The sequence below is a fragment of the Odontesthes bonariensis genome, chromosome 9 (assembly GCF_027942865.1).
Source record: "Odontesthes bonariensis isolate fOdoBon6 chromosome 9, fOdoBon6.hap1, whole genome shotgun sequence".
NCBI lineage: Eukaryota > Metazoa > Chordata > Actinopteri > Atheriniformes > Atherinopsidae > Odontesthes > Odontesthes bonariensis.
Genome location: NC_134514.1, coordinates 36,468,688 through 36,494,795, shown reverse-complemented (window position 1 = coordinate 36,494,795; position 26,108 = coordinate 36,468,688). Strand labels below are relative to the sequence as shown.

General features: G+C 41.1%; 2 protein-coding genes across 2 annotated transcripts; both read right to left on the bottom strand.

Annotated features, from left to right (window-relative positions):
- Positions 1–5,443: 5,443 nt before the first annotated feature.
- On the bottom strand, positions 5,444–12,936 carry LOC142388660 (dehydrogenase/reductase SDR family member 13-like). Its single transcript, XM_075474181.1, has 5 exons — positions 12,740–12,936; positions 10,017–10,135; positions 9,369–9,492; positions 8,930–9,256; positions 5,444–7,037 (listed from the first exon to the last, which is right to left on the bottom strand). Exons 1-5 carry the CDS (start codon positions 12,864–12,866, stop codon positions 6,781–6,783), a joined length of 954 nt encoding a protein of 317 aa, XP_075330296.1. The 5' UTR covers positions 12,867–12,936; the 3' UTR covers positions 5,444–6,780.
- Positions 12,937–17,387: 4,451 nt separating this feature from the next.
- On the bottom strand, positions 17,388–24,236 carry LOC142388659 (dehydrogenase/reductase SDR family member 13-like). The gene is made up of 5 exons (XM_075474180.1): positions 23,899–24,236; positions 23,241–23,359; positions 23,007–23,130; positions 18,821–19,147; positions 17,388–17,682 (listed from the first exon to the last, which is right to left on the bottom strand). Exons 1-5 carry the CDS (start codon positions 24,023–24,025, stop codon positions 17,423–17,425), a joined length of 957 nt encoding a protein of 318 aa, XP_075330295.1. The 5' UTR covers positions 24,026–24,236; the 3' UTR covers positions 17,388–17,422.
- Between the last annotated feature and the right edge of the window lie 1,872 nt (positions 24,237–26,108).

The following is a 26,108-nucleotide window of genomic DNA, read 5'->3' as shown; positions in this document are numbered from 1 at the left end:
TTGATGAAGAAGCTCCTGAAATCATCACTGCTGAGAGTTAAAGGAATAACTGGCTCAGCAGAGCTCGGACTCTTAGTCAGACTGGCTACAGTGCTGAAAAGAAACCTGGGATTGTTCTTATTCTCTTCTATCAATGATGAATAATAAGCAGTTCTAGCTTTACGAAGGGCTTTCTTATACATTGTTAAACTATCTTTCCAGACTAACTGAGACTCTTCTAAATTAGAGGAACGCCACTGTCTCTCCAGCTTTCTTGCAGTCTGCTTTAAAGCACGCAGCTGTGAATTATACCAAGGAGCCAACCTCTTCTGACTGATTACCTTCCTTTTCAGAGGGGCAACATTGTCCAGTGCTGTACGCATTGAAACTATAGTGCTGTCAACAAGAGAGTCAAATTTAGGTAGTCGTCCTCTGTCATATCTGCACATGGCAGTGAAGAAAAGGATGATGGAATTAATTCTTTAAATCTGGTTACAGCATCCTCTGATAGACACCTTCTATACGTAAATTTCTTCTCAGAAGCTGCAATTAATGTAAACTCAAAGGTTATCAGAAAATGGTCAGATAAGACAGGGTTATGAGGGAACACTGTTAACTGTTCACTCTCAATGCCATAAGTCAGCACAAGATCAAGGGTGTGATTAAGGCAGTGAGTCGGTCTGTGAACACTCTGAGAAAATCCAATAGTCTAATATAGAATTAAAGTTCATATTCAGGCTGTCATTTTCAACATCTACATGAATATTAAAGTCACCCACTACAATGACTTTATCTGTACTCAGCACTAACTGGGATAAAAACTCTGAGAATTCAGACAGAAACTCAGAATAAGGGCCAGGTGGACGATACACAACAACAAACACAAGAGGTTTCTGGGATTTCCACTTTGCGTGGGAAAAACTGAGAATCAGAGATTCAAAAGAGCTCAAACTAATCTTGGGTCTGGGACTGATGAGTAACCCTGATCTGAAGATAGCTGCCACTCCTCCTCCTCTGCCTGTGGTTCCAGGAACGTGAACATTTAAACAGTCAGAGGGAGTTGCTTCATTAATGCTAACATGATCCTCCTGCTGCAGCCAGGTTTCTGTAAGACTAAATATATCCATATCAACAATGTGATCAAGCACAAGAGATAATTCTTGATTTCACTAAGATGTGTTCATAATGTGCCAAAAAAAACAACCTGCACATAGCATCCCAGCATCTAAATCAATCTACATGGCTCTGTGCGTCCAATAACTGCCTAATTGATGTCCTAATCCAGTCTCTAAGTACTGCAGCACTGTGAAGCCAGCCCAAAGCAAACACAACACACAAGTTATCAATGAGCTGCCTCTCAAACAAGAGAATGGAGCCAGGCTGACAGAACATCCATGAACTATAGATCAAGCAAGAAGTGTGTACACTGCTGAGCTGCAGACCTGTGGCCTGAAACAACACTGCTCTCCTATCTCATGAGACCTCATTTCATAGTGAGGAGAGGAATTTGGATCTGTGACTTGGTTTGTTTATCATTTCCAATGCAAATGTCTTTCAATGTCTTTACCTTTTTGTTTGTACCTCTTTCTTATGACTTTGTGAAGTGAGTCCATACCAGTGTCGGATGATTTTAACATTTTACCTCCAAAGACTCATAAGTTGCAAGCAATATAGTGATATATACATATATATATGTGTATATATATATATATATATATATATATATATATACATATATATATATATATATAAAATTGTTTTATATTGTACATAGGAAAATAAGTGTGAAGGCGTTAAGCAGCATGGCATTCAGTGAGACCTGCATCAATCTAACTTGCAGTCAAATTGTAAATATATTTTCTAGTTTATTGTCTTTATTTATGCATGTTTCGGATTCAGCAGGTATAGAAAATGGATGGATGGATGGATGGTATATTCTAGATTAACAAAAAAGTGATTGCACATGCAGGTTCCATTTTCATTCTATTTTATTAGTAAATGGCTGAGTCCATGATGAGCCATCCTCAAGATCAGAGTTCACAAAACAAAAGGGACTGGTATGCTATAGAGAACACATTCCATCTTTAGGGTGAAGAAGACAATCAAAGGCGGGACGTTCATTATAAACACGGCAAAAGCTACAATCAAGTCATCTCAAAATAAGAGATGAAATGAAAATGTACCTGTACAATGTCTTTGTGAAACACATCAAGATCAGATTAAGATCAGATTTATTATCATGTATGGGGAAATGCACGAAGGTTGGCACCTGTTGAACACACACACACACACACACACACACACACACACACACACAGGGTCACACACTCATGGAGACAGGTGCCATACACCGGAGCGGTGGGCAGCCAATCACAGCGCCCAGGGAGCATGGGGGTGCTTTGCTCAAGGGCACCTCGGCCGTGGCAAGGAGGTGGACTGACACCCCTCCAGCTGTGGGAATTGAACCGCCAACCTTCCAGTTATTGGACAACCCACTAAACCCACTTCTGTGTTCAGATGTTAGATTCCTCAGGGCTCAACTTGTATTTCCCGCAAGGACAAATGATAATTAAGATAAAATACTGACACATGATCTTTTGTTATCCCTATACCTTTATAAGGTAAAGATAAAATAAAGTCATCCTTAACCCCTGAACGCCTGGATTTATATAGCTGTATATAAAAAAATGTTTTGTGTGTGTTTTAGCCTTTAAGTAGATGGTAAATAATGCTGAGATTATTAATTTCACTTTTGCACAAAAAAATAAATAGAATTTTTGGTATTGGGGGAATAAAGATGCTATCTCAGCTGGTTGATTGAGTCAAAAGGTTTGTATCATATATGCGACAATAGGCGTTAAGGGGTTAAAAAAACAGTTCTAAACAGCTTGTTTAAGGGAATTTACAACTAGTTACATTGACAACAGTAATTTCCCTCCTGGACAGTTACCACAGCAGATTGAGCTGATACTGCTGAAGGCAGTGTGGTTCGGCGGTTAAATATGAATGTTCTAGGCAGTCCTTCAGGTTTTTACCTCTTTTATGTACAACCAGAGTTTATTCTTTGAATGCATTACTGAGTTACATATCAATCCAGCAGCTACACTGCATCTATGCCCTCCTGTATGGGTAACTGCAAAAAAAAGAAAGAAGATTGTCATTTGAAAGTACAGCTCAAGTATACTAGCTGCCTGTTCAGCATATAGCAGAGACAGGAAGGAGGGTGAAGATAGGGGACAGAAGGATGGCTGAAGGCAAAAGGAGATAGGAATCGATCGTGGAAGTGCATCCCTCCCTCCCACCTCTAAGGTTAAAGTAGAAGTCTGTGCAGAGAAATGTCCTACTGAGTAATTACAAGAGCATCTCTCTTAACACACACAACTGACCTGGCTTTCATACCTCCCCGTGTTAATAATCAGTGCTCATAATGAACAGAATCCATAGGTCTGCTGGGTTAAGGTCCCCAACAACCTTGCTCCAAGCAACAACAGCCAAGGAGCAGTATGAAGAGACACTTTGGTCTCTGTAGGTGCAACTGTGCTGCGCTACTGCCTCCCTGTGGACATTGACAGAAGCCCTTAGATAAGTACCATTAAATGCTTTTCTTTAACCACAGATTGATCCGCTTCTATTGAGAAGTCAGACATGTTAGGTATGGTATAGACTGAGCAGTGTCTACAATCTACTGCTGTAAAACATTAGGTATGGCTATGCCAAAAAATATAAGTAATGCTGCGAATAGATTTTTTTTTACCCTATCCACATTTTTCATTTTTGCACCTACAAATTTCAGCCTTTTGGTCATCCAGTGACCCTGGCTGTGAGAGCCAGTGGGAGCTGATCAGCTGGCACAGGATAACCGATGTCCTATTAAAAAAGCATTGTGACAAAACACAAAAGCTGTTTTTTTTCTCTTCACATTATATCGATAATTTCAACTGAATATTCATCAAATCAAATTTCAAATTTATTATTTTATTTATTTTTTCATAGCACATTTCATGTACAAACAATTCAAAGTGCTTCACATAAAATAAAAGCATTGCAGCGGGGAGTGGAAGAAGCATTAAAAATACATAAAAGAATATAAAGAGAAACAAATAAAATAATTTAAATGAATTTAAAAACAGGCAACAGTCTAGATAAGTTAAAAGATATGAGACACATGAGAACAGAAATGTTTTTAACCTGGATTTAAAAATGTCTCCATTTGGTGAAAGTTTAATCTCCACTGGCAGTTTGTTCCACTTGTTTGCAGCATAACAGCTAAATGCTGCTTCTCCATGTTTAGTCTGGACTCTGGACTGGACCAGCTGACCTGAGTGCTTGGATCTAAGAGCTCTGCTGGCTTTATATTCTCTGAACAGATCACAGATGTATTTTGGGCCTAAACTGTATCATTGAAAGTTTCCCCAGAACCAGGAGAAATTAGACTAAACCTATTCTAGCATCACTACACTGCTTATTTGGTCTAAGACGGGTCTAATGACTTGTAAATTATATATTGCTATTCTTAGCTCCAGACTGGAAGATGAGTTCTATTCATGGCACTAGAGTTCCCTCAACAGAAGGAGGCACTTGATGCATACTCACCATTTATTGGAAAAACAAATTCAGTATTAGTTTCTGAACAAATCACAGTAAACACCTTGGAAAATGCCTTATTCTTTGTCTCCGTCACTGCAAATGGCCCGACCACTCCTCATGATGTGCCCAAAGGCTTCGAAACCATTCATGGCATTGGGACATCAACATGAATCTTAAGATTGGTTAGTAGTTATCTGCTTCCTACAAGAATACACGGTAAAATACATAAAATTCACTGATTTTTGCTAATTAATTATGGAAAGAGTTAAGGCCAAGTTATATTGCTATTTTTCAGAGTGATGTTTTTATCCCTAATATTTGTGACAACAAATTGACAAACTTATTTAAAAGTGTTTCTTGTGGGATAAACTTCTCCACAAAAAGATGCAGCATGGACCGCAGAAGGTTCGAGGCTTGACGGACAACACCATGAATTCTCCTGCACCACGGACACAGCAGTGCCACATAACATTCTGAGCACTCACAGATATGTAAAGAACACTGAACAAGCATTTCTAAATGTAAAAAATATTAAATGACAAGTGAACAGGTAGTTAATACTCTAAATGCGTTAGGTGTAAAAGACATGAACAACCTGGGCTGCGAGGATCTGCTCTTTATTTGGGGCAGAAGATGTACTTTGACAGACAGAACAGCTTTGGCATCACTAAATGGAACAGCAGTATATTAGGTATATATATATTAGTCATAATGTTTTCTCTTATGAGTGGACATAAGAAATACAAAATATTTATTTTATTTTATTTACTTTATTTATATAGCACCTTTCATACATAAAATGGAACACAAAGTGCTGTACAGGTTAAAAGGTTAAAACACCCGACCCCCCCAAATCTCCCACCCCCCACCCCCACGTATCCACACACTCACTCACACACTCACTCACTCACTCACTCACTGACTCAGACATGTACATACAGAGGCAAACATAGGCTCTTTAAAATGTGATATTGCTGGGCACTGAGGAACCAGGTGAGGAAAGCATTCATTTGGGGAGCCATCCACACCAGGAAGTCTCGCCGGCCCCAAAATATAATAACAAGCTCTAATGATGATTCACATTAAATTAAGAATAATCTCCTTTTTCACTTTCCTTACTTAACATTAATACATGCTGCACATGAAATGCCTCTGGGGCACATTCACTCATGCAAAGCTGGAATGTGTGACTCATATAGTGTATGGGTGAAGGATTTCCCCTTCAGTGCAAAAAGAAAATGTGCTTTTACCACAAGACATCTCTGCAGATATCTGCCCTTTGATAAACTCTTTGCATTTATCCAACACGAAGCACATAACACGTGCTCCCACAGCAAACCATTAGAAACAGTCGCTTAAATACGCAGAGGCAAGCACACTTTAGATCCAAGACGAGCAGCCTGTTAACAGCTCTAAGGCACAGGGGACTCATATAGTTCCTGATGGTTCTGGACCAGGATTCAGTTCCCCCTTTTCGGACCAAAGGCGTTCCAGTGCTGGTTTTGGAGCCAGTTTGAAGTTAGTTCAAACTAAGAACTGGTTTGGTTTTCCACAGCCAGAAAGCCACAACAACGATGTCACTTTTAATGTCTCTTCTACTCCATGTTGGACCCTCTCTCCCTCCGCTGGAGTCTGAATTTTTGAAGACACTTAACAATTCTTCACTAAAACAACAAAGACTTTGTCTGATTTTACCTGCAAACCGTCTTAATCTCACTAGCCTCATTCAAAAATGCTGTTTTAAGCACCAGATTGCATTTATGAATGCTCTCTGCAGAGCTAATGTCAGAACAAAGTTTGGAGCAGGATCTGTAAATGCCAGCTGACATTATTGACAACAGTGTAAATAAATGTAAATGTAGTGTAAGTGTAAATAAATATAGCTGCAAACAGTGATGTCTGTGCAGTTCCATGTGGTGCATTGTAAAGCATTCTACTGCTGCTTTGACCTCACATTCATGTTGCAGCTCTTTTCGTTTTTGAATTGTTCTTTCTTGAATCAAGCAGAATAAATACGGTGGCTATATTTATTTATTATGGCGCTCATAATATTTCAGCTGCTCTGGTTGGTCTCCGTAACCCTGATCTGGCCAAGCAAAGCGTCTGTGCGACTGCAGCAGGAGTTTTTCGGTGCTGGAACCACTTTGGTGGTTGAAACTGAAAGAACTGGTTCTAACTTCTGGCTCTGAACCAGCATTGGAACCACTTTGGTTGTTATAAGCCCGTTAACCTCTCACTCACTTCCCACAGCTTCTTTGCCAGTGCATCATCTCTTCCCTTGGCGGCCACTTGTTGGAGCGCACAGTTTGAGAAGTAACGCCCACTGAGAGGTTCGATGCCCTCCTGCAGGGCACAGTGCAGGGTGGTCTGTGAGCCCCCCTCAGGGTGGAGGAAGAAGAGCTTGGCTACGGGTATCCAGAGGAGCTGCAGCCACCATCTCATATTGCGACCCAGCTCTGTGTGAATGACTCCTGGAAAGATCCAAAAACATAACGTTTATGTTTACTGTAAACATTAGCCAGGCTTATAAGTAGATTCAGATTCAGAATTTATTGTCACTGTACAGCAGCACAACAAAATTAAAAGCTTAGCCTTTTTTAACAAACAGACATTAAAACAATAATCAATCAACAGTCGGTGCCATTCTTTCAGCGTTCAACGGTTATTGTCTGAGCTGAGAATGGAAAGTGCGAATGCATAACAAGAAAAATACAGAAATACATCGTTGGCGGTTGGTGCGTGTTTACGTTCAGCAGGGTAATGGAAGGGAATTCACTGCCGGGCCTTCCTGATCTCTGCAGACCAGCAGAGGTCAGCAGAGATGCCCGGGTATTCAAAGGTGTGGAGGAGCAGGGATGGGCAGTCAAAAGTAATGTGTTACTGTAATCTGATCAAGTAAGGGATTACAATTTCAAAAACAGTAATTAGATTACTGTTACTTTCCCGTAAGCAGGCTGCGTTACTAAACCGTGATTTTGTTTGTGAGAGCGTCTCATGACGATCGCGTATGAGCGGTGCGACGTCAGCGCGTGTGGAGATCACCAAGAGACAACGTGGAGCATTTAATGCTCGGAAGTACCCACATTACTTTGAGTTTGTGTCAAAGTGTCAAAACCGGGGCGGTCGGTGGCGTAGTGGGTTAAGCAGCCGCCCCATGTACAGAGGCTACAGTCCTCGCTGCAGCTGGCCCGGTTCCAGTCCCGCACCGAGCGGCCCTTTGCTGCATGTCTTCCCCCTCTCTCTGCCCCCTGCTTCCTGTCTCTCTCCAACTGTCCTCTCATTAAAGGCATAATAAAATAAAATAAAAAAGTGTCAAAAACATTAGAGCTGTACACTCTGCGTGGGGAGAATTGTTTTTATCTACAGCAACAAATTCCACCTCAAATCTGAGCAAGCCGGCACAGGAATGGGAAACTCATTGAGAAACCCCCCGATCCCCCCCCACTGACATGACCGCTGCAGCTACCACATCCAATTCCACCGGGCAAACCTCCGAGGCCCCTCTCCTGATAAACGGGTGAGAATGACTCAAGAGCAGGACTTAGTGCCACTGAACTGAAGAAGCTAGTAGCTGCCTATATTGTCGAGGACATATTGTCCATTTCCACTGAATCATTCTGACGCATCGTAGAAAAACTACCGACCAAAAGCGTCAAGCTGCCGCAGAGAAAGTCATTTGCAAGATACCTTGAGAGAGAATATGACATATTGGTTATTATGTTTATTATTAAGCTATTGTGTTAATTCTATATGATGGAATATGCAGAAAGAATAGAATTAGGCTGAAAGGTCTATTACTTTATAGCAGACTAAGGTTGTGCTTCATGTTTTTGAAAAGTAACTAAGTAAAGTAATCAGTAAAGTAACTGGATTACTTTCTTGGAGAAGGAATCAGTAACTAATTACTGTTGCAGGTCAGCCCTTTTCTTTCTGAGGTCCATGGTGATTTCTTTTGTTTTTCTGCCGTTCAGATGCAGGTTATCTGATGAGCACCAAGCGGTCAGTTTCAGGACTTCCTTCCTGTAGTTTGCATTGTGATACTGTTTAAACACGGGGCAACTTTATGGCAGCTGCTTAAGCTTTAAGATGGTCAAGACTGAAAATCCTCTGAGAGACAGAAATGGCTGACTAGCTGCCCCAGTTTGACCAATGATGACCTATTCTGAGCTCTTCTTTTATGTTCTTTAGGTCTGATATACAAGTCTGTTGTTTTCTTTCTCATTTATACATACAATTCTACATTCTGCAGGTACATTGTATGTTAAAGTCTGCATGTACTGTTGAGTAATGAGTGCTGATAGAGCGGCTGCCTTTTCCTGGTCCAATACAAATAAACCTCCCAACATTACCAGCAGGCACTGACCTGGGTGCAGGGCGTAGCAAGTGACTTTGGTGCCCTCCAAACGGTTGGCCAGCTCCCTGGTGAAGAGCACATTGCAGAGCTTGCTGTTGCAGTAAGCCTGCAAGTTGTTCCAGGTAGACTGACCAGACACCAAATCCTTTCCAGAAGCCAACAAAGGGAAGTCTATGTTTCCTAAGTGGTGTAAGAGTGCAGAAACTGTGACAACTCGACTGGGAGCACACTGCTTCAGGCGGTCCAGGAGGAGGTTGGTGAGATAGTAGTGACCCAGATGGTTCACTCCAAACGCCATGCCGAAACCATCCTCGGTACGTCCTGGACCCATCACACCTGAAATAAAAGTCGAGTTCAAGGAAACAAACGATGAACCATCTCTTAAGTTGTTTTTTTTTATAAAAAACAATACATCAAGTTAAATTCCAATGCCTGATCATGGCCTCACCTGCATTGTTTATAAGGATATCCAGTCTGGGTTCAGTCTTCAGGAAGGTTTCAGCAAAACTGCGAACAGACTTCAAACTTGCCAGATCCAGCTGCATGTATACCACCTGGTTGTTCCCACTCTCCTGGAAGGCATTTTTTTTTTTATTGGTTTTGTATGAATTGGACTCCATTTGAAATTTAATTAATTGACTGTGATTGAATTATGACTGTATTCCAAAGAGTTGAATTGTATCTGTGTCCCCTTGAGATCACATTTGCTGTCATTTGCTGCTTGACAAATGCAGCTACATTTGCATATCCCTACTAAGGTTGGAAAGCCTGATAGTCAAAGGCTGTGAAATATGTTGTAAATTAATCATTTCAGTTTTTGATTTTTACCTAATTTGAAACCATTTCTAAGAATGTGTCTTCACTTAAACATTCTAGAATTATGCAAAAACAACACAAGAGATCATGAAAAAAAAGTGAAGAGGTATGAATATTTCTTGGGGAGACCGTCTCTTCGTTGTCCAGAATTTCTGTTTTTATTTTAGCGTGATTTTTTTCTTAGATTCAATCTTCCACTGATATCTGAATTCCTTATGTTTTCTTATGCATTCTGGCCCAACTATGAGGCTCTGGTTTCCAACAGTCTCTTCCTACTTACTTTGCGGATTTCATAAACTGCAGCCTCAGCTCTCTCCTTGCTGCGACAGGCCAGGATCACCCTGGCTCCTCTCTTTGCCAGATCCAGCCCTGCGGACTTGCCAATACCAGTGTTGCTCCCTAGTGAAGGAAACAATTCCCAAACACAGCAAACTCAAAGATACTGATAAAAACATGCCTTGCCAAACCAAGTGACACCTAACTGTCCAATGCTGCTTTTCTTTTTAGTAAGACTAATATCTAATAACAGAGATACATTTCCTTGACACAAATTTGGCAAAATAGACATGTTGGTAGGCTTGATCAGTGCATTAAAATGTAAATCATTCACACTTTTGAAAATCTGGATGTGAATGAGGACACATTATCAAAGGAATATATTTTTCATTTAGAAACATTTAGGATTCCAATAAGAGCGTCACTAAGGTTGCACTGAACAAACTCGGACGATTAGTTCCTCAATTTGGCAAATAACTGAAATGACTAAATCCAGATTAAATTAGGCAGACTTCTGTCACACAATTAAAGCTATTTCAATACTTTGTAAATTTAGTTTCAATTTTAATCAAACAGAGTTTAATTGCAAAGAAACAAAACTAAAACCCTGGAGAAGACCAGGTCTATCAAACTACCAGACTTTGAGATGGAACTATAATAATAATAATAATAATAATAATAATAATAATAATAATAATAATGATTTAGCACTCTGAGGTCATTAAGTTTATTGATAAGTGCTTAAGTGCTTTATAAATAAAATATATTATTATTACTATTATTATTATTATTAACTGTTGTGGGGACCACCGACCTCACTTAATGACTTTTGGTCATTTCATGTGTGTGGAGAGAAAACTGATTCTTAAAAACCTAGGGTATGGGGCGGTATGGGGCGGTATGGGGCGTAGTGGGTACAGCAGGCGCCCCATGTACAGAGGCCATAGTCCTTGCTGCAGCTGACCCCGGTTCCCGCATCGGACGGCCCTTTGCTGCATGTTATTCCCCCTCTCTCTGCCCCCTGCTTTCTGTCTCTCTTCACTGTCCTCTATAATAAAGGCATAAAAAGCCCAAAAAAATCCTTAAAAAAAAAAAAAAAAACCTAGGGTAAGACTGACAGATTGAACCACTATCATAGGGCACCAAGAAGATGGGTGCTGTTTGTAATAGTTAGTGTTGCCAGAGGAGGAAAGGCTGGAAAACGGGGATGTGGGGGTGTCTTTGGAGGCATTTGTCTTGTTGACTGTACCTCAGTGACTGACACCCAATTCTGCTTCAAGCAGGCTACTTCATGTCACTTAGGTATCAAAATGATCCTCCGACAGAACTTATTTGACTGGCACGTTCTGGTTTGTCAGATTGCATTGTGACTTAAAGGGACACTATGTAATAAATTAAGTCATTTATTTGCTCAAATCAACATATTCATTCATAAATTAGTCCTCATTGGTGTAAAATTATCTCTGTCAAAAATCTCACTTATCCTCCTGAGTGAAGAATAACTTGTCTGTATCTACATAGAGCAGGTAAGCTCTATGGAGGCTGCCATGTCCTTCCGGTCTATGAAAAACGACGAAGTGCCGAGAGGGACATAAAGCACTTCGAATCACGTTTTCCCCAACACCAGGCCTGCAAGCGGAAATGACGTCACGTCCGCCGAATGGCTTATACTGGCGCTAATGGTAAATATATTTTATCTCGTAAATTATCCCACTAATAATGCATTGATTGTTACCAAACTTCTGCCGTAGTACACATAGGCTCTAAACTCATAAAACGAGGCATTAGAAAGTTTGTAAGTTTACCGGGAGTTTATTTAAAAGAACACTTTCCAGATAGCAGCTACACACTGCTGCTAACGCTACCGCTGCGTTGACGTCATGTCCGGTAACTCCCGGAATATGACTAATTGCATTGTTTGCACACCAAAGGCTATGTCAACTTATGTTATCTGACATGTTATCTGTCATCTGTATTTATAGTGTTGTTGTATGTGTGTTATGTAATCCTTTGTACTGTGTGTCTTGATGTCTTTTTGTTTGTATGGACCTTGAGTCTGAAGCTATAGCTTCTTGAATCTTGACACATACCGGCTGCCGTAGTTCAACAAGTTGCAACGCACATTTGAAAACGCGAGGCGCTAGAGAGCAAATTCATTCGACTTTGCAAAATAAAATTGCACCACTAGATGGGGGAAGAAATTACATAATGTCCCTTTAAACAGTTTGGAAAATGATTCTTGGTTGTTGTGTTGTTGTTGTTGTTGGTTATTAAGCCTCTGAGGACATGCCATGTTGATGTGTGGCTACATTAGCCTACTTGTGGTGCTGCATTGGGGCGCACAGAGGGACTGCTTTTTGTAGGATGTTGTTTACTGAGTACATTCGTTATTTTAGATATTTGACTTCTAAACATATGGTAAGACTTCCCCACTTGAACATGTTCTCGGTGGTTGCTCTCTGACCTCTTTAGGAAGCGGTGGCATTACTTTACTTACATTACCATTCACTCTCCATCACTACCAGGTCTGATATTTTGCTCAACCTTTTCTTGTTGAACGGGTATTTTGAGAGAAATTCAGAAATCTGGGTCTAAGGTTTGCAACCAGCATCCATCTAATCATTTTGAAATGATTAGTTTGCAAATTCAGCGCGACACAATTCTAAGTTAAATGGTCATTTAGTTGGGGTTTAAATCTATCTTGGCGTGATCATTTGGTTCATTTACCTGTAACAATGACTGTCTTCCCCTTCAGCTTGACTGAATTTGAGCATCTGGCTCCTTTGAACACAGCGTAGTAAACTAACACGTAAGTCCAAACTGCGCCTGCGACGAGGTACAAAACACACGACATTTCATAACTAATGGCTCTCGTCTTCTGACTGTCTTCTCACGCAAGTTTTCTTCTTCGGTTTTCAGTTATCTTCTTCTTCGGTTTTCTTCTTCTTCTTCTGGGTTATTTGCCGTTAGAGATACCAGATTGCAACAGCGATACCGTCCTCTACTGGACTGGAGTTTAAGACCGCAGGTTGGAAGTAAAACATTACACATCCATCTCCAGAGAGGTTACTTCTACTACTGAAAGACTAATCATGGAGAAGCAGCATTTAGCTGTTATGTTGCAAACAAGTGGAACAAACTGCCAGTGGAGATTAAACTTTCACCAAATGGAGACATTTTTAAATCCAGGTTAAAAACATTTCTTTTCTCATGTGTAGATACCGTGCAGGTTTCAATTCAATTCATTTTTCAATTCATTTTTATTTATATAGCGCCAAATACAACAAATGTCATCTCATGGCACTTAGATAATAAAGTCCAATTCAAGCCAATTGGAATTCAATTAATTGTAATCATAATTATTCAGAAAATAATCCAATTTGTTCATATAGAACCAATTCAAAAACAATTTCCTAGCTAAGGAAACCAACAGATTGCACCGAAACTTTTTTTTTTTTCACATGAAATCTGCACGGTATCTTTCAATGTATCTCGACTGTTGCTTGTTTTTAAATTCATTTAAATTATTGTATTTGTTTCTCTTTATATTATTTTATGTATTTTTTAATGCTTCTCACACTCCCTGCTGCAAATCATTTTATGTAAAGCACTTTGAATTGTTTTGTACATGAAATGTGCTATACAAATAAATTTGACTTTGACTTTAATTCTTTACTGCTTTTATTCTAAATTTTGATTTGCGGAGGAAGCCAACAAAATTTCGTTTGCACGTGATAAATTCAGCTCAACAACCTTTCCATGTCATGGTACTTCTAAGTACTTTAGTTTAAAGCAACAACTTTTTGGCTATGTTTCACCTCTTCACAAAGAGACAACTTCAGTTCCGACTGCATAGTGGAGAGATATTGATTTAAAGCCTCCTGCAGGTCATTCTTCACTTGAAACTTGCATAAATCAAGGTGAAATTGTTTGAGGATGTCAGAAATATGTTAGTCTTTCAAAGAAGTGCTATATAAATCACATAAAGATAGGGATATGTATTAATTTATCAATTCAGAGGACAAAACGCAAATACAGTAACCAGTACAGACAATATCATTTTGTTTTATTCAATTTTTTTATTCCATTTTACAACAGCAGTTGTTTTACGTAGCGAGAGACTCTTTATCATTGTTTGGTTCTAAGCCTGTTATTTGCATCACAGTATTTCATGAACTCATGGTGACATTAGTCAGGAAATTACACCTGTTCACCATGTGAACTACCTAGCCATTCCACAACAACTATTACACACAAAGCACACAGCACAACTTTATGGGATCCATCTTAACCTTGTAGCATCCAAGCATATGAATAATCATTGAAAAAAATCATTTTGGCTCTTCTTGCATCTTTTTGGGTGGAAATAAACCAATATTTTTGGAATTTTTGGAATTGGGCCATTTTTGATCATTTTAGGCAATGTTGCATATTTGCAACTGTGGGCTTTCCTGAATTTTGTTCACAAAACCAAGTCATTCTCTGCAGATCGTTTGGCAAAAAAGGTATAGTGAAAGTTCACCAGTAACTGCTGCTACCACAGTAAAATGTATATGATAGACCTTTATTGAACATTCTTAATACAAAGTGCGGAACGCAACCATCATAAACTTTCCATTCAACAACAAATCAAACATTTCACAGATATTTGTTGTGAAAAAGTGAAGCACGTATAAAATGCAAAAAAATGTAATGTAAATAAAAATGTAATGTAAATAAAAATGTAATGTAAATAAAAAATGTGCACATGAAGCTAATAAAAAAAATGCAAAAATAAAAATAATCATAATAATACAATTTGGAGACCTGACCTCCCATTAGCGCTGTGAAAGGTGGACAAAGCAGACCACACCAAACGAGAGCAGAACCAACTAGAACAGACCACCACAAAGCAGAGTGTGATTCACTGAGCCAAGAAAATGATGCTGTGACAACTGTCGGCACATAAAATGTAATGTAAAAAAATATTACACATGAATGTAAATAATGTATGTAAATTTAAAAAATCAAATAATGTAATGTAAATAAAAATATAAATAAAAATATAATGTAAATAAATAAAAAGCTTGTTGCATATCTGCAACTGTGGGTGCTACAAGGTTAACATTTAGAATGATCTGGCCATGGACTTTCACAGGAAACACAATCACATCAGTGAAAGTAGCTTCGTCACCATGACTCAACCATCAGGTTTTACTGGTCTGTTATCTTGAAAAAAAAATGGAGCAGCAGTGAAAAAAGGTGTAATCCAATTCAGTTCTGTTTTTTAAATAGTGCCAATTCAAGAAAAAAGTAATATCACCACAATACAAAGATACAGTCCAGTTATAAACCAATCCAATCAAATCAATTATAATCATTTCAGCACTCATCCCCTTTCCCCATAATCCCCACCTCCACATTTCCATCATCTGCCTTGGTGTGACTTTTGTATCAGCTCATCTCAAGATCCATGCTGCTTTGCCTCAGTGCCAAAAACTACATTGCAAATAACAGAAAGCATCCTTTTCTCTTTTTGACATAGTTCTGCTGTCAGACCATTCCATATGTTGAAGGAAGGCCAACTTTGTGGGACCAAAATAGAAGAATAGAATAGAAAACTACTTTAGTCATCCCCCAATGGGGGAAATTCAAAAAGGTATAGGGCCCCAACATGTGGAAGGTCCTCATAAAGCCTGGAAGCATAATGTTGCTGTCTTTCAAAGATCTTTCATTTCTCAATAATGAATGTACAAAAACTTTCCCAGAAAAAGCTTAAGCCAAGGGCAGTGACATTAACCCAATATAAGAACAGTTCTTTCTTTGTTGAAACAACCGTCTGTGTAGCCATGGAATTATACCAGAGGTCACTGGCTAATCTTTGTCAAAGGACTGTGTGTGTTCAGGTGTATCCGTCTCATTATCAAGTCACACACCCATTTTAATCTTGTTCTATTATCAGAAACACTAAGAAAAATGCAGCACTTAACTCAAAGTCCTGTCATAATTCACTCTGCACTTCAGCAGTTCGAACTCTGGCACAGACAACCTGAAGTCTTTGGAAAAGTGCCCCGCTGAGAATTACAGGATTTCATATTCTCTATGTTGAAGAGTATTTGTTATCCTCTGGTAAGAGAGGCCCAATTGATACTCATGATAGAATTATTGTAATTTATAGCCTTGTATTTGCATTAGTTCAGTAAAACATGTCAGATAAGTGTAGTCCCTAACCTGGCAGGAATGATAGGAGGAAGACTTCCAATGCCCAACTCCAAGTAGTGTGTAGTAGTGTATATATAAATCTAGCACAAAAAGTAAGGACATTTGTGTTTGCTTGTTTCTTTGTTGTAGCAATGCTTCCTTGGAATAAATGTTATAGTGTTGGAAAGCCTGTTTTTTTATTTCCTTTTTAAATGGTGCCACATTTGTAAGGAAAATGCATTTGTGGTATGAGCAGCAGAGTTGAGTATATGGGTTGCATCCATGAAAAAACAATATATGTATAGTGTGGAGTTCATTGGAGATATATATATATATATATATATATATATATATGTACATTTAATATATAATAAGCTGTGCTGTATGAGTGTTTTTGGGAAACACATTGTAAAGCACTTTGTAGAGCAAGGTTAATACGCACTATATGGCCATGGAGCATTTACCATTCTTGTTTGGGCAATTCCAATTTTCTCTGAATGATGCATAGTCCCTATTCCTCCAATTAGTTCAGGTAAGATCCATGAAGATACAACGTACTTTGGGGCATTTATTGTCAATGTATCTAACCTACTTGTTTTGTACTTGATATGATGGTTCAATGTGCTCTTTTAGTGCTATTCCTTCCAAATATTGATATATTAAGGAACAATATCAGCAATACCTCTGGAATCTTTGTTTTGCTTTGTAAAGCATGCTAAATTGCATTTTGGTTGAAAAGGTGCTTTCTGAAGAAAGAGTGATTGATTTAAATCTCCCCACCTGTCCTACCATATAAACCTGTAAAAGTAGAAACTTTCAAATGAGTAACCTGGTTATTTACCGTGAGAGGTTGCTTTTTTCGAGCCCCTTCTGAGACATTAAAATAATTCTCATGCAACAATAGCAAATTAGCTGTTCATGTATAATAGACATTTCTAATTAAAAATGTACAATACATAAACAACTGATTGTCATGACTTCTATCATTCCTTTATCATTACAGCATATTACAATTAAACATCTAATGAATATGTAAACAGAGTGTTTGGGTATTAAGGGACTTACCAAATCTATATCTTATGTGTTCCCTAATCCTAATCTTACCTTTTTTTCTTTTTTGAAAATGCAAAGCCAGATAAGACATTCATACAACAGCCTACAATTAACATCTAAAAGAAGAGATGGGAGGTCAGTGTTATGAATATAATCTGCTTTTATTTCTTGTTCTTTTTACGCGAGGCCACTCAGTCTCTCACTGATCTCCCACAACTTCTTTGCCGCAGCATCATCCTTGGCCTTAGGATAGACTTCTCTCACAGTGCAATTGGAGAAGTAACGCCCGCTGAGAGGTTCAATCCCCTCCTGGAGGGCACAGTGCAGACTGGTCTGGCAACCCTGGACAGTGTTCTTGAAGAAAAATGTAGTTATTGGCCTCAAGAGCATGAGAAAAACCGAGCTTGCATTCCTGGTCAGCTCCGTGTTGATAGCTCCTGCAACAACAGAAAGGAGATTTTGTTACTTGGCCCAGACGCATCCTTTCCACTTGTTACCTGGAGATTTTCTTACTCATGAGGCAAAAGCGGTTGGTTCTACTTTACCTTATAATGATTAAATCTACCTCATCATAGTGCCTTTCCTCATTTTGAAACAAATGGAACAACAAATATTGCCATCAGTTCGTTTCTAAGAATTCCCATCCTCTGGCCATAGTCTTCAGTTGGAACCACAGCAGTGGGCTAACCCAGGGGTTCCCAAACTTTTCCATGCCAAGGCCCCCCAAACAGTATTAGCTTCTGGCCGGGGACCCCCTTTGCAAACCACAGACAATGCTACAAAATATGTAATGAAACATCAACTTTTAGAACATATTTTCTTTCTTTTCTCTACGGACAGCAGCTCGCTGTGTGAATGCAGCCTGACTAAATGCTCTTCTTTACGTCTGAAGAAGTCGACCGTTTTTTCGGACTCTCATTTGAGAGGGTCTCCAGACAGAGGACGCATTTGGGGCAATCGTGGGCATTTTTCTGTATGGCTGTGAAGCCAAACTTAATGTATGCTGCCTCGTACTTTCTGATTTTAGTCGGCCAGTTCTTAGGGTTTTTTTGCAGCAGTGTCCTCCATAGCTGGGCTGTTGGTCTGTTCCTTCAGTCTCTTCCTAGTCAAAAATCTGTCCATTTTGGCTAGCTACCTACACGCTAGCTTGAGGAGCAGAGCAGCTTCAGAACAGGCGCAAACCGCCAGGTCTACCATGTTTTGACTGGCAACCAATCAGAAAGACAAGCATGGCAAATAACATTTCGATATGATATATTATTATAAATTGTATTTTACAATACTGATTAAAAAAAAGTGACAATTTTTTATAATGATGTTTAAAAAAAATTTGATTCTATTTTTGCATTTTTTTCTTGTCTTCCCTCCAATTTTCTGAGGCCCCCCTAGTGCCCCGTGGTGGCCCCCACTTTGAAAACCCCTGAGCTAACCCACCACCATTACTGATCTGAAACCCTCTTTGATTTTCATCTGTTCAAGTTTTAACTGAAAGGTATGAAACATTTACACTGGGTCCCACTTTATGGCAACTGTTTCTTTCTGTGATTTTAGTGGTTCCATCCTCTGACCACTGACCTGGGTGCAGGGAGTAACAGGTGACTTTGGTTCCCTTCAGTCTCTGGGCCAGTTCATGGGTGAAGAGGACGTTGCACAGCTTGCTATGAGCATAAACCTCCAGGCCGTCCGTAAAGGATTCCCTTACTCCCAGAGCTCTGTGGGTGTTCAGGCAGTCAAAGTCGATTTTTCCAAAGTTGTGTGCCATGGACGACACATTTACTATCCTGCTCGGTCCACACTCCTTCAGTCGCTCCAGCAAAAGGTTGGTTAAGAGGAAATGACCGAGGTGGTTAACGCCGAACATCAATCCTATGCCATCCACTGTTCGACCCTGCAGGTAAACGCCTGGGGAAAAAAAGATGGAACAATCAAAAGCTGTGCTGCTGGAGTGATTTCTCCTTGTACTCCTGAGATTTGTTCACATTATGATGAGTTATGGTGCCATTGGAAGAGCTGAATGAGCTTTCCGAAACCCATCTGATGCCCAGAAAAAGACCCCAAATCCCTGACGAGGTGAAAGGAAAGGAAAAAAAAAAGAGTATTATTCCCTAAAGGGAAATTATATGATTATCATTAATAAGCATTATTGACGGAGAACACTGTGGATGTGAGGCCGGAGCGAGATGGAGAATGAGGACGTTTAAACCAAGTCTTCCTGAACTCGCTCATGAGGACACTAGAATACTAAAGTTGCAGCAGAGGTGTGACCAGAGTGGCATGTGTGGGTGGGCAGTTAGCTCATCTAGGGGGGCAGAAAACAATACCTGGGAAAAAAAAAAAAAAAAAAAACGGTGGAAAACCACGACGATTGTTCTGCCCCTTAAACCCTTCGCCATGTTGCAAATATGTCTGTGGAGGGGGGCGTGGTGCATCAGGTGCAGAGGAGAGGTGGGAAGGGCTCAGAGGACAGGGGGAGGGGAGATGATGGGCACATCTGCACATCATCAGCTAATCATTCTCCCCTTTATCCGTAGCGTGCTGGTCCGGGCTGAGGAGGAGAGAACCAGGAGATGACCTGTCGGAGGGACGACAGGAGAGAGGAGAGTAAAGCGTGGAGAAACCGAGGATCATCCACAGGGTGCATCCTCGTGAGCCTGAGTTGACTCAAACAAATAAAAGGTTAACTATTAACCTATTTTGGAGAGGTTTTTAGACCAGGACTTTAGGATGCAATAGCTTTTGTTTAACATGCTCCACATTCTCCATTGAGGGTTTAAATTTAAGTAGATACTTGGGGCAAGACATCCACAGACATCCCAAGTTCCAAAAAAACTCATTTCAGGGAGATGCTTATCAACCCCCCCCCACACACACACACACACACACACATATTTTCTTTAATTAATATACGCTTAATTTATTTTGCCTATTTATCAACATATTAAATTGGGGATTTTTTAAAAGGCTTAGACAGGCTGGATATAGATAGTTAGATACTGTAGCTGGCTAGTTAGATATAGGCCTACACAATTTAGTAACTAAATGTGTTTGATACTTTAAATAAGTCTTTGATACGTTTTGCTTTATTTTATAACAGCATTTAACCAACAGAAATAAAATGCAGATGATGGCGCGTTCAGCCTACCTCCACATGTCTTTTACAGTCATTAAGTCCGCCGTGGGCAATACTGAAGTCACTATTGCATACAGTGCACCTCGCCACGGTGTCATCATTCTTCACCTTCACTACACATGGGTATACTTTAGTATATATTCTGCTGTAAAATGAGTCTTATATTTTAGTTTTTTACTCGAGGATTCACCCTTTGCCATTTGGCAGGATGCACAGTTTTGAGTGGTAACTTAGGTGACTGTCAGAAGTAAATCGAAGCCCTCCCACACCGAACGTTATTGGCTAATTTTGCTGACTAAACCAATCAGCGCCCTCTGACCAGCAGTCGCCCTGAACGTTCGTTGAACAGAGCATCGCTTTGGACAGATACGCACAGGTTTCACACCTCTCCCCACACCCCTCTCTCATGCCCGCGCAGTCGAAACGCGCATGGTGCACGAGTTATTGTGTTGCCTGCACACTCACTCGCATTGGGGGAAAAAAAAAAAAAAAAAAAAAAAAAACACTCCGTCGCATAGTCTAAAATCCGGGATATTTTATCCGACTCGCGGGCATCCGTGATTAACTATCAATATCAGGGAGACTCCCGGAAGTTCCGGGAGACTTGGGATATCTGCATCCAGCCAACTCCAGCTTTTTATTACCTTCATTAAAGACATGGTAGGTAATCCTGTTCAGAAACACATTTTGTAATACTGGGTGAAATGGTCCATCTATCCTGAGAGAAATCTATACAAGATGTATTTAGAAAAAGGGACGAAAATAATCAGACCTCTGTGGCAGCTGCAGGACTGAGAAAAAGCTGACCAATCCGAGATCAGCGGGACGCTGATCTCGGATTGGTCGCCTACAAAAAACCAATCAGATGCCTCTGCTTTCTGCCTACGCCCCCCTCTGCCGGCTCCCTGCTCCATGTGCGCATGCGGTTCTACCGGCTTTGGATGAAGCACTGACGGAATGGGGAGGGGGGGGGTGGAGCTTAGAGGAGTGGACACTTTCGAATCTTGCTAGCTCTCTTGCTAGCTCTCTAGGATTACCTACCATAGCTTTAAGTCTACATTTCAGATCATTATATACAACAAAAACATCCGAAAACAATACAACTGCTGGAGCAATTAAATATATTGCTGCTTTTTCAAGTTGGTTATTTTTGCTTAGAGAGCCTGAAGATAGAAATGTGTTTTCCAGATGATTAAAAAAAAAAAAGGTTAGAATATTGTTTCAACACTGGGAAATTCTACTCTAACGGTGCGTTCACACCAAACGCGATGCGAATATTCGCACCGCCTTCATCGCGTGATCGTTGCCGCAGGTGTAAATTAAATTCCATCGCCTCAAACGCCTCTTTCGCGCGAGTAAAAAACGAGTGAATAGCTCAAGAAGCTATCCATGGCTAATCGCGTCCTTGTATCTGCTGTGGCAGTCCGAGATTCGTCTGAAACGCACACGCCGTCGTGTCTGGGTCAGTGACATCATCCGGTGGTGCATTCAGCTCAGATAATTTCATCGCCTTCTCCAGGAGTTGCGTCTGGATGACGGCCGCCTCCAGCGGCACCCCAGGCCCACCAGGACCCAGCCCGACGACCCGCTCGGGAGGACCGGCGCCGCGATCTCTCGGCAGGACACCAACCACAGGCGCCCCGCAGCTGAAACGGAGCCGCGGCCCAGCTGCGGAGCGCCTGCAGCCGGCGTCCCGCCGAGAGATCACGGCACCGATCCTCCCGTGGCGGCCGCTTCCAGCGGTGTTTCGGGCTCGCCGGGACCCAGTTTGGTGGCCTGCTCGGGAGGATCGGTGCCGTGATCTCTCGGCGGGACGCCGGCTGCAGGCGCTCTGCAGCTGGGCCGCAGCTCCGTTTCAGCTGCGGGGCGCCTGTGGTTGGTGTCCTGCCGAGAGATCGCGGCGCCGGTCCTCCCGAGCGGGTCGTCGGGCTGGGTCCTGGTGGGCCTGGGGTGCCGCTGGAGGCGGCCGTCATCCAGACGGAACTCCTGGAGAAGGCGGTGATTTAATTTTTTATTTTATTTAGTCAGGGACCATGTGCAAAGTACATTAATTACAAAGTAAATAGATGACCTGCACCAGATTGTAGCTTAGAAGCTAATTTCCATCTGCAGTCCCCTCTGCATGTCACAGACAGCGCCTGTCCATCTGTCTCCACGTCACTGTCGTCCAGAATCTCAACGCTGATAGGCTGTCTGACGCGAATATTTCGCCAAAGTTGGATTTTTTGAACTCGCGCGAATCGCATATTTTCACTCGCGCGGCGGCCACCGCATCACCGCACCGCCTCACCGCTCCTCACCGCGCCTCATCGCGCCGCCCGACCGCTCCTCATCGCGCCGCCGGCTCGAATCCGCGTCTAATCGCGTCTTTGCATTGACTTTGTATGTAATCGCGTCACCCGACCGCGTCTGGTGTGAATGCACCGTAATAATTACCACCTAATAGTCTGTGTGTTTTATAGTAATGGAATATACATATATGCCTAAAACTATCTGGGGAAGATGCCTCTAAAAAAAAAAAAAAAGAAAACTCAAAATGAACCATTCGGACTGACATGGCCTGAATCCTCCAAACGGGGCTTTGTAGTGATGCTTGGGTTCATGGTATCGGGTTCAAATGAGCAGTCTGACCTGCATTGTTGATGAGGATGTCCAGTCTTGCTTCAGACTTCAGGAAGGTGGCAGCAAAGCTGCGAACAGATGCAAGACTCCCCAGATCCAGCTGCATGAACACCACCTGATTACTGCCACTCTCCTGCAACAGACATTAAAGACCGTTTTGGTGGCTTTTAAACTTACCTGCAACAGCAAGTGGGCCCAATTTCTTTTTAGTGTGAAAGAAACAGATAACCTGTGAACACTCACCCTTTTTATCTCCTCCAGAGCAGCCTCTCCTCTCTGCTTAGAACGACAAGCCAGGACCACTCTGGCTCCTCTTTTAGCCAGATCTATGGCTGTAGTCTTCCCTATGCCCGTGTTGCTGCCTGCAAAGTTTTTTCAATTCCACACGGATTCAGAATTTGGATTGGAATGCAACAGGGGCAAGGTTAGAGTATTTTTAGTGGTGCCAAGGCACCACCGTGAGATAGCTCGGCACCCCCTGGCTCAGCACATTTTTAAAATATATTATGCAAAAACACTTTTTTTTTTTTTGCTCAAGGATGCATTATTTTAGTGACCATTTTATTTATTTTCTAGCATTTGTTTTTGTTTTAACTCTTTACTCCCAAAATAAACGTTGAGTTATCTTCAATATTTGTCTCAGGCTCTCTGTTATCCCTGTCAAGCCACAGTCTTTAGAAATGAAGAGGTCAAAATTGAATGCTGTAGGGGAAAACACTACTCAAAGCAAAACTAATACGGCTCCAAAATTTATAAATGTACTAGTTGGCCTCAATTAGTGAGAAATAATGTGCCTCTGTGAGCACTGGGGGCTGGGCCCCCCTAAAGACCAGATCCTAAAATCGCCCCTGGTATGCAAACAGAAAAAGCAACGCACCATTGTTACCGAAGCAGAACTTACCAGTCACGATGACAGTTTTCCCATGCAGCTTTGCTTTGCTCAGGCATCTCTTTCCCTTTACAACAATATGATGGTAGATGTAAGCAGCTACTATAAGAACACCCACGGCCAGCAGAACGGTGGACATCGTTCCCGTGTTTGAGCCTCACAGAATATGAGCTCCACTTTAGCAGTGGAGCAGTTTTTGCTTTGGGCTCACCCATTCCAGAAAACACACCTTTTTCCTGTCTGGGCATGGCTGTTATCAGATTACAGCAAGGCGGAGAAACTGGAATACCCAGGACGGACCATATAAGTCACAATGGGCCTCATGCAAGAACATTTTCGTATTTTTATTCTAAATTTCTCTTACTTTTTTCGTACGAAGGTCTCGTTCGAACACGCCACGTCAGATTCAACAAACGCTCTTTAACTTGGGAAAAAGTGTGTAAATACGGAGCCCCTAAAGGGACATGGAGGGATTTTTTTGTTGTTGTTGCGAGATCTCGCAAAAAGTATTGCAAATGAACCTTCAATTATTGCATAATTTAAGTCAAACAGAATAATGTCAGCATCATTATAGGGTATAATGTATATATTTATTTATGTTTGCTTCAAAGTAATTAAATATACAATCCATTAGTCAAGCAAACTTGATTGGAATAGGGCTCGGGCACACGCGTTGCATTCTGGGATATGGTCGCCATATTGGAGGCACAATCTCGTAAACAAACCCTGAGGCAAGACGGAGATCAAGGACCAAACAGTGAGAGAAAAGTGAGAGAAAAGCATGTTAAAATCGAAGAAAGGATGTGGGATATACCGGGATACATTACAGAAGGAAGCCAGAGATCGGTACATACAGAAGATTGGCGTTATAAACGGACTGGACCCTTATGAAATACCGAGCAAGGAATGGATTGTCGACGAAGATTTACTGCCTAAGTTCACCCTTTCGGACATAATTGCGTATATAGTATGTGGTGTCAGTGCTTATACTTTGCAACAGTTTCAATTATAATGACACTTTACACTTTTGTCATGTTACTCTACTTGTAAATAAATAATGAAACACACACACTTGGCTGTATCTCAAAGCATATTTATTTCAGACGACTTCAACTTTGCACAACACTCCTGCTCATGGTGGTCAGAGTACAACATACAGACACAATCTTGTCAAAGAATGTTTTGTCTTCACCTTCGCATGGCAAAACTATGTTGATAGGTACTTTTGCTGACAAAAAGGTGTATTGTTTCTGACAGTTCCAATCGCCCTTTCCATGTGAATTTGGAGATGGGCAATTTTCCACATTAAATTAAGATTAAGAGTAAGATCAGATTTATTGTCATGTATACATGCATACACACGAAATTTGTCCTCCGCTTTTAACCCATTGAGACATCCCTTGCTTCCAACTGACAGTGTCCTCTTGTGAAGGCGGGGATCTTTACCTCAGCACACAAAAGTCTGTAACTTACCAGAATGAAAATGCAGAGCACACACTCTCATCGACACCGGGATTGAGTGGAAAGTTATTTTTGGTCGTCTTACAGCAGCGATCCATGCTAGTCGACGACGCTTTGTTATCTCGGACACTTGGTCTCCGTGGGTGCGCCTCCAAGCAGGAAACCGGTAAAAAGATAAACCATTTTTGATTTCCCCCCCATTCCTGTCACGGCTTACGCTATTGCACCCCACGACACAGCAACGTGCGACCATAGTGGCAAAGACAATAAGTAAAATAGATAAACCAACGAAGAAAGTTCCGAGACCAGGCGGGAGTACGTCTGCGCGCAGTGGAAAACAATGTAAACAAAACAGTTCTGAGCCTCCAGTATGGCCGCCGCTCACGTAGTGACGTCACGTGCCCGAGCCCTATAACAGTGGACTATTTTAGGAAACTCCTATGACAGCTCTGGATCACTCTGTAAATTCTGTAAATACGAAAAGATTGGTGAATGCGCAAATTCTCTTAAATCACTCGTACACACGATTTAAGAACAAATCTGTGCGTAGGAATGGTTCTTGCATCAGGCCCAATGACCTTTCAGTGACATCAGCTGTTAGCGGACATACAGCAGGTATGTTTGTTGGGACAAAACAGCTCACTTTTGTTCTATCTTAGGGAATGTGAAGGACATAACACAGCATAAATTTTGGCAAACCTTCCATGGAGATTGTCTTAAGTTTATCAGCTGATTCTAACAGTATTATAATTTACAACCAC

Excerpts from the sequence above, each read along its gene's own strand:
- LOC142388660 (XM_075474181.1), bottom strand. The coding sequence starts at position 12,866 with ATGTCGTGTGTTTTGTACCTCGTCGCAGGCGCAGTTTGGACTTACGTG. Across the intron at positions 9,493-10,016 it reads CAGTTTATGAAATCCGCAAA|GAGAGTGGGAACAACCAGGT; the intron begins GTAAGTAGGAAG and ends AATGCCTTCCAG. Across the intron at positions 7,038-8,929 it reads TTGCTACGCCCTGCACCCAG|GAGTCATTCACACAGAGCTG; the intron begins GTCAGTGCCTGC and ends GGATCTTTCCAG.
- LOC142388659 (XM_075474180.1), bottom strand. The coding sequence starts at position 24,025 with ATGTCCACCGTTCTGCTGGCCGTGGGTGTTCTTATAGTAGCTGCTTAC. Across the intron at positions 19,148-23,006 it reads CATCCTCATCAACAATGCAG|GCGTTTACCTGCAGGGTCGA; the intron begins GTCAGACTGCTC and ends TTTTTTCCCCAG. Across the intron at positions 17,683-18,820 it reads CTGTTACTCCCTGCACCCAG|GAGCTATCAACACGGAGCTG; the intron begins GTCAGTGGTCAG and ends CTGTTGTTGCAG.